Consider the following 10,424-nt stretch of genomic DNA (forward strand, 5'->3'; position numbering starts at 1 on the left):
CTGACGAAGGTGGGAAAAAGTCGTAGATTCAAAGAAAGTTTTAGATGAAAAGGGGCTTCTGGAGGTCTTGTCTGCTTCCTACTGCCAGCACAGCTAGCTCCAGAGTCAGATTAGGTTGCTCCACAGCCTGGTCAAGGCAACTTGTGAGCATCCCCAGGCATGAAGATCTCCCAGTCAACCTCGCAAGGTTCCTGTTCCAATGCTCAACCAGCCTTGTGAAGAGAAGCATATGCATTCTTTATGGCCTTTCATGCAAATGTTGTGACTATTTCACTGTGCCCATCTGAAAGTATTCTGACTCTGTTCTCCAACGACTACCTGAAGTCCTCAGCTGTATCCTCTTTTGGCCCCCTTTTCACCAAGCTAAACAAATCTTACTCCCTCAGCCTCTCCTTGGACATCACATGCTTAGAATCATAGAATCGCAAGGTTGGAAAGGACCTACAAGATCATCTAGTCCAACCATCCTATCACCCTTACTACCCTCTAAGCTACTAAACCATATCTCATACCTCATCCAGACGCCTGTGACTCCACCAGCTCCCCTGGGCAGGCCATTCCAGCACCTGACCGCTCTTGGAGAGAAAAAGTTTTCCTTTTATCTAATATAAATCTCCTCTAGTGCAATTTGTGCCCATTTTCTCAGGTCCTGTTTGTTGCCTGGGAGAAGAGGCCAAACCCCTCCTGATCACAACTTCCCTTCAGGAAGAGTTGTAGAGTGCTTCTCTTGATTTTGTTTTTATTGCTCTTCTATGGAGGACACTGGTGTCCACTGTTCGAGATATGGTTTTTGTGTGCCAGGTAACAAAGAATAATCAATTTCACCTGTGGGTCATTGTCTTGCTAATGCAGGCCAATATATGATGTATATTTAGCTCATGTTCATCTTGCAAAGCTCCCACCAATGACTCCCTAGAACATGTTTCAATAATAGAATTCTTCTAAATCATGTCCTGGTAAAAATCTTAAAGTACAGTATTTACATGCTTCTGCAAAAGCTATATTAATGGAGATCCACTTTAGCATTCAAAAATCTTGACTTTTTCTCTCCTTTCTACTTACATGAACCTACACATCTCTTCAATGATTTCAGCATAAATGGCCAGGATTTAGTGTAACAATGACAATAAATATAAACTGATTATGAATGATCTCAGTCCAATCCATTGCTAAACAGTGATTTTATCTGGTTCAGTAAGAAATAATGGATTGTATTAACTGGTGAAAATACCACACATAATTCCACAGATTTGTTTAAAGGCTCTACATTTGTTTCGCTTTGCTTTTAAGTGAGAGTTTGGTTTAAACAGTAACTTGGTTTAAAAAGAGCAGCAATGCATTCTGTTTGGCAAATTATTGCCATTTTGGGGTGCAAACCTGCCCAGAGAGTAATCAGCTCCTTCCAGACTGTTTAATGGAAGGAATAACGACTTCAGTGTTACAACACTGTTTTCCTCTGAAGTTGAACATGCATTTTCTTGCTTGGTTTACAGAAAAACTGCAAAGCTGCTTTCCTTAGGAGGAGTGGAACTGCCTGTCATTCATGCAGGAGGGCAGAGAGAGTGGTGAAGAGGAAAGACCTCTGTGTCATGCTATATAAGGAAGTCAGTCCTGTGGAAGATCATAATTCTGAAGTGCTGAAAGAAAACACTGGCTCTGGGGAGCACTCAAAGCCAGGGAGTACCCAGACAGGGAGAAATAAAATCTCAGCCCAGCCAGAACTGGGCACATCATCATCAAGAGGAAGAAGTCCGTATTTCTTTATCTTCTAACCCACAGAAGGTATGTTGCCACTGAAGTGATCATTTCCAAATTTTCATCATTCCTTCTTCACCTCTTCACTCTTCAGTCACCTGTTTCCTCTTCACTCTTCAGTCCTGTGTTTAGTAGAATCCTGTTAGAGTCTCAGTACGTGGAGTGAAGGAAGCCCCAGTTGGTCTGCGCTGATTAGGTGTACAGTCTTGAGGTCATGTATCTACTCCTGTTCCCCTCCAAGACCTCCTATTTGCACATAGCATCAAGAAACCTTTATAGCTGGACTGTTTAGAATAGCTACTGTGTGTTTGTGTGTAATGCACTTACGCAGATATTTCATTCCTAGCTTTGCATATGAGATTATATAATTGTACATGTTTTCATTACCCACCTGTGTCCCCAAATGTTTCCAATAATGAAGAGATGTGTAGGCTTATGAGATTCACCTCTTTGACTGTATTGATTATTTCTTTCTGGAGTTTTTTTGAGATGTCTGCTTTCCAGGAAATTCCCTCTCCCCTCTAATATTTCTTTTACAACTTCAAACTTCTTTTATTTTCCCATGATGACGTTAGAGCATTTTATGTAACTTTCAACCTTTTTCATACTTAAATATTGATGTATTGGTTTTTTCTTAAATTATTTTATATGAGCAAAACTCTTCAAGGAATCTCTACTTTTATCCCAGTATACAGTAAAGTAAAGAAAGAATTTGATTTATTCCTTGTAATAAATATTGCTTTACATGATGCACATGTGAGTAATGAACACTGTTCATCCACTATGATTATATGCAATGTTATTCTACTGTTCTCTATGCCCTTATATTTACTAGATCTTTACAATTTCAACAGCTTTGTAACACTCTGCATACCTAGGAACTGAATATTCTTCTTCTGACATGTGTAGTCTCATTTTCTCCAAGTCCAAGATAACAATTTTGTATTTTCCTTAGAAAAAAAATTATAAGAAGTATGTTGCCATAGATGCCTGTTCTGTCTGCTGGTCCTCCTCTTCCTTATCTTTCTCATCATCCATGTGGTCACACTGGCAGGGAATACGATGATCTTCATTGCTGTTTTTATGGAGCATTCTCATCCCCCCATGCTTTTTTTCCTCTGTCAGCTCTCTATCATTGACATAGATCAGTTTTTGAGTTTGGAAATCGGATTATATAACTGTGATACCACAAGTTTCACACGGGCATAAAGATAAAAGCAGCCAAAATGTTAACTCCAATTTTGAGATCCTCATGTCTAGCCACCAACATCTGTTTGAAATCTTGTTTCGGTACAAATTTTGAGGCAGCTTCATGATGGAGAAAGGAGGAATCAGTCAGTGAGGACCTGAAATTCCCATTAATTGGGATCAGATGTGGAGCAGAAGCTCCAGCCCTCTGCCTGTTTGTCTTTGTACATCCCTGGCATGAATACAGAGAGATGCAATATTGGTGCGAAAGAGAACAAATCTATCTGCCTGGGGATGGAAGCATCAGAAGGAGCAGTAGAAGAATGTCTGTAAGGCACCTAGGAGTTGATGGCAACTAGATTACGAGGTCATCTTAACATATCTCCACATAGTTTCTTACAGCATTCAGATCAGGATGGAGAGGCAAATGATGATTTTCAAAGGCAGGACAGAATTAAAAGACTGATCAGTGTCAACTGCTAGGTACTTAAGATGTTCAAAAAATGCATATAGTCATCAACATAAGAACTCCAAAGAAGTGATGAAGATTCAACAGTTGATATTCCTCATCATTAGTTTCAAAGCAAAGAATCCTGGGCAGATAATTGGGCAAAAATACGTTGGTGGTTATGAGAACACGAGTGGGAAAGTCTGCAAATTTATGTCTTACACAAGAATCACCTCCCTCCCCTTAAGATCTCACAATGAGCTTTACTACACTGGCTCTACACACTTGCAACATGATTTCATATGTGGAGTTGATTACCAGGCATCAGGTCAAATTCAACTATCTCCCTCTGTTTTTCTCCCTGTAGATGCCATGTGAAGGCTGCATGGAGAAGGACAATGAGAGCACTGATGCAACCATGGAGTTCCTCCTTCTTGGCTTCTCTGAGCATTTCCGTCTGCGGGTCCTCCTCTTCCTTATCTTTCTCATCATCCATTTGGTCACACTGGCAGGGAATACGATGATCTTCTTTGCTGTTTTTATGGAGCATTCTCGTCCTCCCATGCTTTTCTTCCTCTGTCAGCTCTCCATCATTGAGCTTTGCTACACCTTAGTCATTGTCCCTAAGGCACTCCTCGGCCTGATGGTTATGAATGGCATCACCATTTCCTTCATAGGCTGTGCTGCCCAGATGTACCTTTTTGTGGGACTCGGTGGAGCTGAGTGCTTTCTCCTGGCAGCCATGTCGTATGACCGCTACATTGCCATCTGCCAGCCCCTCCACTATGCAGTGGTGATGAGCGAGGGGCTCTGTCTTAGGCTGTGCATAGCATGCTGTCTGGGAGGCTTTGCTGTTGCCCTGGGGTTGACAGTGTCAGTTTTCCACTTACCTTTCTGTCAGTCACATCACATCAACCACTTCTTCTGTGACATCCCTGCAGTGCTTCACCTGGCCTGCACACACAGCTACACCCCTGAGCTTCCCCTGCTGGCGGCCTGCGTGCTCCTCCTGCTACTTCCCTTCATCTTGATCCTGACCTCTTATGTGTGTATTGCTGCTGTTTTGCTACGTATCACTTCCTCCCTCAGGAGGGGCAAGGCCTTTTCCACTTGCTTTTCACATTTGATCATCACCTTGCTACACTATGGATGTGCGTCCTTCATGTACATTCGTCCTAAGTCCAGTTACTCACCAGCTCGAGACAAGATGGTTTCTCTAGTCTACACCAATATTACTCCATTACTATACCCCCTTATTTATAGCTTGAGGAACAAGGAAATTAGAGGAGTCCTGAGGAAAATGTTGAGGAAGCAGAGAATAGCTCAGCAGAACTGGAGTACTATCAGGGCTGTTACAGGTGTGAACTAAATTTTAGGAGAACAAATGTTTTTGTTGGAAATGCAGCCCTGTAGCTTGGCTAGGACAAGATTTTCTATAGATTTCACTACGGTAAATATCCTAAATATCCAGGCAGAATACAACATGCACTGATGTATTTTTGTCAAAATGACACCTCAGCCTACATAGAAAAAAGGAAGTAGGAAAAGGAACAACAACAACAAAAAAGCCTCTGACATAACACTACTTAAAGGGAAAAGTTGTATCAATTTGTGAGTAAGAAGAACTCTGGTCAGTTTATGGTGTCGCTTCTCTGATCATATATATACCCATACTTACATTTACAGTCATCTCAGCATGCTCAAAAGATCAACACAAAATTATTTAATGCTGCAGACTTGTTTTCATTATTGTTCTATCAAGAAGCAAGTAGATACTGGAAACTGAAAGTCAATGAATATTTTTAGTCTGGTAAGTTTTCCAGCACAAAAAAACCCAAAGGGCACTATTAGAAGGTTACAAAAGGAAATACTGTGTTTTGAAAGAAATGAAAATTAAGCTATGATTTTCTCCAAATTTAGCATAAGGTGGCACTTCTAACTTTCCGTCACAAGTGAAAAGATCATCGGTGTAAACTCATCTTACTTCGAATTATTCTAGGTAATGAAAATGAAAGTGCCACTGGTTTGACAGGAGAGTGACTTTCCTATGAGTGTTTTACAGGAGAAACATTTCCTTTTATAGGGAGATGCTTTAGATTTTGACTGTTCCTATGGCAACACAAAGACTCAGATACAGGTCTTATCATGTAGCTTTTATCAGGAAAGACTGCATCATGTAAATAAGAACGCCTGAGGAGTGTTAAAATCCATCAGCATAAATCTTACATAAATCTAATAACACTGCCGCTGCAACTACTGTTGTTCCTATGCCAAAACCAGTGAGAATTCTAGCATATGCTGCAGTGCAGCAGACATAAGGATCTGAAATGTGCACAGCAGTGTTATTTTGTGTGTTTAGAATCAGAGAACCATCAAGGTTGGAATAGACCTCCCAGATCACCTGGTAGAACCATCCACCTACCACCAATATTTTCCAATAAACCATATCCCTTATTATAACATCTAAACATCACTTGAACACCTCCAGGGACAATGACTTCACCACCTCCCTAGGCAGCCCATTACAGCACCTGACCACTCTTTCAGAGAAGAAACTTTTCCTAATATCCAATCTACATGTAAGCAGAACAGGACAACTTAGACAAATATGAAAATATTAGTTTTGTTCAGGAACAGTGGTGAAAAAGCAACTTCAGTATTTTATTTGATACTTTACTGCCCCATGGCTCTTCAAAGCACCAAATGGACCTTGTGACTCAGATCTTACATATGGAATTATTGAGAGAAAAAAAAAAGGACTTGTTTTTATTTCTCTGTCTAATTCAAAGGTAATTCAGCACCCACCTGCCCCAGCAGTGGGCTGGGCTAGAGATCTCCAGAGGTCCCTTCTGAAGTTAGTAAAAGTAGAGATTTCTACCCTGCCTTTTAGGAGGTAATGACATGCTTATATACATGGCAAGAAAAAAAAAAGGAGCAGAAAGACAATGTGGTTTAAATAGAACTTTGGTAGAGGCCTTCACATCTTTATGGCTGTTGTAAGGTTGGGATAACAAGAGATGTAAGTATTGTCTGCTTCTAATTGTTAGAGATTAGCAGGACTCTGGCCTAGAGATGTTCCTCATGGATAGTTATCAGTCAAGGGCACTTCAGCAGATCTGTCCTTACTGTATAGGTAGGGATGATGCTCTTGAGAGGGATGCCATGGCTGAAACAGCAGCCATATTAGACTCCTACCTCTGTAGTTCTGAGACACGTGTGAGAACCAAAACCAACAGTGGAAAACTTCTGAGAGGACACAATCTTCAACCAGTGTCTCTGTGATGAGTAAAACAAGGAGATAATTCAGAGCCCGAGTCTATCTCCCATCCTATCCCTATCAGTATGCCCACATCAGGGTTTACATGGCCATAAAAAACAATATTCATCTCTGCAATTACTTCTTTTGTCAACGCTGCCCTGAGCAAGGTGCTAGATGAGAACACAGATCTCATCAGTTGTTTGGCACCAGAGCTCAGCCTGTGGGCACTCAGCCTGTACAGCCTGCAAAATCTCATTAGTGAGATTTTGTGCTCAAGAATGAAAAGGATTTGGATGATGATGGCAGAGATGTCAAGTAATGTTCAAGGTACTCAAGGTCCAGTATTTTCAATGGCACAGACCAAAGAGGTACCTTTACTCAAGAAAATACTTTGGAGATGTATCCTGTATGCTACCTATCATTACCAGTGATGATGGTAGGTTACCAGAAAAATCTTTTCAGTGTAGTGAAACCAGTGAAAAACTGTCATGCTTCACTGGCAACCCAGGTAAGACATTTCTTAGAAGTGGTTCCTATACACACTAAACAATCAATCCCCAAAAGAGTTAAATGGACTTCAATGTAAAAACATTTCCTTACTTCACTAGGAGTCTAAATACAGGAAGTATGCTAAGGATGTGTGTTTCTGTTACGGGCTAGGGAAGTCAACATTCTGCTGGAAATCCAATTTGAAGAACAGGAAAGTTTCAGCACTTACCCTTAGCAAAAGCATGTTGGCACAGCCTATACATCTTACTTTACATGGAAAGTGAGTCTACCAGTCTCCCTTTGCTTAGATTCTTTAAGAGCTTAGCAAATATGCCAATAATCCTACGGTTGCTTAAACAGCTTCATTTGCCCTTTGATCTGAAGCAGGAGGAAAGCATCAAGGTGAAATTAAAATAGCTATTTGCAACAGTGGAGTTGCAGTCAATGAAAATACATGCATAGATGGTATTAAATGCTCAGTGTAGACTCTAATATCATGAGGATGAAAATCCATTCAAAAAAAAAAAAAAAAAAAAAAAAAAGATGGTTTTTCTCTATTGAGAAAGTACCTGTGTTTTCCTTATGTTATTCAACATACCAAGAGCAATGGATAAACAAGCTTTACTATGATAAAATGTAGAATGTTATATGAGCTTCACTTGCGCACGTGTATAGATAGAAGACATATAGAATAAGGGAGATGATCCCTCCATACGACTGTTTTATGCTGTTGTACAAAATTATTTATCCAACATATAAAATCTGATAAGATACCAAAACCAAAGTCTGCAGTCCTATAAATAGGCTATTAGAGAACAAATATCCATAAGCAATCTGAACTTCACGCCAGAAGTCTGAAGTAGTTTTAGATTCTAAAAACTCGTCATTTTCCAGCTGAATGGTTTATGGACCTTAAGACCCCTTTAATGAACTGAATTTGGAGGCAACGAGGAACACAGGAGAGATGATCAGAGGAACGAGGTGAAGATCCACAGCAGCAAGTTTGTTTCAGTTTCACTTTGGTTGGCAACCATCTCTAGATCAGAAAATTGCCCACAGGTGCCTTGATTACAGCACCATACCCCTAATTTAAAGCTCTCGGCTTGAAACATCCTGCTGATCTCAGTTATCTTTCAGACAAGTTCAGGAAAAAGCAAGATCAAGAAGATCAGTACCCACCCAGACTGTACTCTTGGCTCTACCTGCATAAACTCAAAGATGTAAGACTGTCTGTTTTTACAAATTGGGGTGTAAAGCTGAGGGAGGACCAAGGAGCTCCAGCATCATGTGGCCTCTAAGCTTAGTCACTGTGGAAAATCAGGACTTCCAAATGCTGTTTGTATTTAATTGTGTTTTTGGCCTACAATTGCTTTCAGCATTCATTTCTGTTTTCATATTTTGATTTAATTAGGAGATAAAGCTTTAGAACTCAAACGGGATTCTGAACTGGGAAGAGAGTTGGCAGTGAATTGGAAAGATGTTATTGCAGTCAAAATACCTTCATTCCAGATGCAAGAGAGCAAGGTGTCTGTTTCAAATATTTTCTCTTGATCTCAAGATATAGACCACATTGGATGAGCACATGTTGTTAACACTGTCACTAAGGGAAACTATTTCACTTTTGCACGAGACAGTGGGAGTCTGCAGCACTGCAACATCAATATTATGCTACCGTAGCAAGAGAAAAGGACAAGTGTAATGACTTCAGATCCTTGAACTGCAATTTGTCAATAAAAAATAGTAAAATAACTACAAAGCTGAAACAGAAACAAAAGCATCAAAATTTCATGGCTGCCCTGAGAGGTTGTGGATGCCCGCTCCTGGAGGTGTTCAAGGCCAGGTTGGATGGGGCCCTGGGCAGCCTGGTCTAGTATTAAATGGGGAGGTTGGTGGCCCTGCCTGTGGGGGGGGTTGGAGATTCATGATTCTTGAGGGCCCTTCCAACCCAGGCCATTCTGTGATTCTGTTAAAAAGTAGAAATTAAAAACTTGATTTGTACACGTGTTTGGTTGTTGGTGTACCAAAAATTATTGAAAACTGCACTATCAAAGTGACAAGTGACATGAATGCTGATGGCGTGTTTTGAATCCTAGTGACTTTTTCCAGTATTGGTGAGGTATTTTTACACTTCTTATGTATAATTAATCTGAGAGTAGGAAAGAACAACAAGAAAATATGAATAAACAAAATTATAGAGGCAGGTACTTGTCATAAAAAAGCTGCTCTTACTGTAACTTGAGCTGTGATACCTATTATTGATAATGTTATAATCCTCTTTCTCTACAACCTACTTGAAGGAGCCATGAGCACCTCTACTAGAAATTAAAGTTTTCTGGGGATGAGTTTTATGCTTATGGCACATATGCTGATTTTCTAGTAATGCTCAAAGAAAAACTGAATCCTGCTCCCCCCCAACCCACCCTCAAGAGGTCAGTAATTGAAGTAATAAAAAATTGGAAACTTAACACTATGAAGTTAAATAAATATCTTCAAATATGCCCAGGAATCAGATGCTGTCAGGATCAGATGCAGTATTAGAGTAGAACTGCAATTCTTTTCATCTGTAAATATATGATATGCTATAATATATATTAGAAATTAAAGAACTCTTGATAGTTGAAATTGTACCCATTATAGTAATTTTATGAGTGCGAATATAAATCAGATTAAATAATGTCTCTGTTTGGATTACTTTCCACTTCTACTAGCCAAAATGTAGCAGCTTAAGCTGGGTGGGATGGGTTTCTCTCTCATCCTGCCACAACACCTTCAGGCAGAAGGGATTTCCAGGGCTCCACATCCATTCGACCACCAGAGGGAGCAGAGCTGGGATGTGAAGGTAACAGAAATTTTTAAGGTGATTTCTGTTGAAAAAAAAAAAAAAAAAAGATCGTCTTCATTTCGAAGTGATACAGTAATTGTTCAGGCAAATCCTATACATCTCCAAGGGTGTTCATCTCCAGACATGTGAGGAAGGGTAAGGGAGCATCCCCTGAGCAAAAAAAAAAATCAAACCCCAATCTACACAGTATTTTACCAAAACACAGATCTACACACTGCCTCTGTCAGCTTCATTCGTTCCCCTGCCTTTGTCTTTCTTCTCAAGGGAGAAAGATTAGTGGCTTGACTACTTGTGCAGCCAAGTGCACTGGTCCTTAAGTTAGGCTCACTTTGTGGTCAAGAAAGGTTACTTGTGTTCCTTTGTAGGAATGTAAGATACCTGTTTAAAAATGTCTTGAGTTTCTGGGTGAAAGATAGTCCTAGTAGAAAACTAATTTAACAGTT

At 40.1% G+C, this 10,424-nt stretch overlaps 1 protein-coding gene across 1 annotated transcript; it reads left to right on the forward strand.

Annotated features, from left to right (window-relative positions):
* Nucleotides 1-1,650: 1,650 nt before the first annotated feature.
* On the forward strand, nucleotides 1,651-7,602 carry LOC125697097 (olfactory receptor 10AC1-like). The gene is made up of 2 exons (XM_048953755.1): nucleotides 1,651-1,782; nucleotides 3,759-7,602. Exon 2 carries the CDS (start codon nucleotides 3,759-3,761, stop codon nucleotides 4,758-4,760), a length of 1,002 nt encoding a protein of 333 aa, XP_048809712.1. The 5' UTR covers nucleotides 1,651-1,782; the 3' UTR covers nucleotides 4,761-7,602.
* The last annotated feature ends 2,822 nt before the right edge of the window (nucleotides 7,603-10,424 follow it).

This window comes from Lagopus muta, chromosome 1, assembly GCF_023343835.1.
Source record: "Lagopus muta isolate bLagMut1 chromosome 1, bLagMut1 primary, whole genome shotgun sequence".
NCBI lineage: Eukaryota > Metazoa > Chordata > Aves > Galliformes > Phasianidae > Lagopus > Lagopus muta.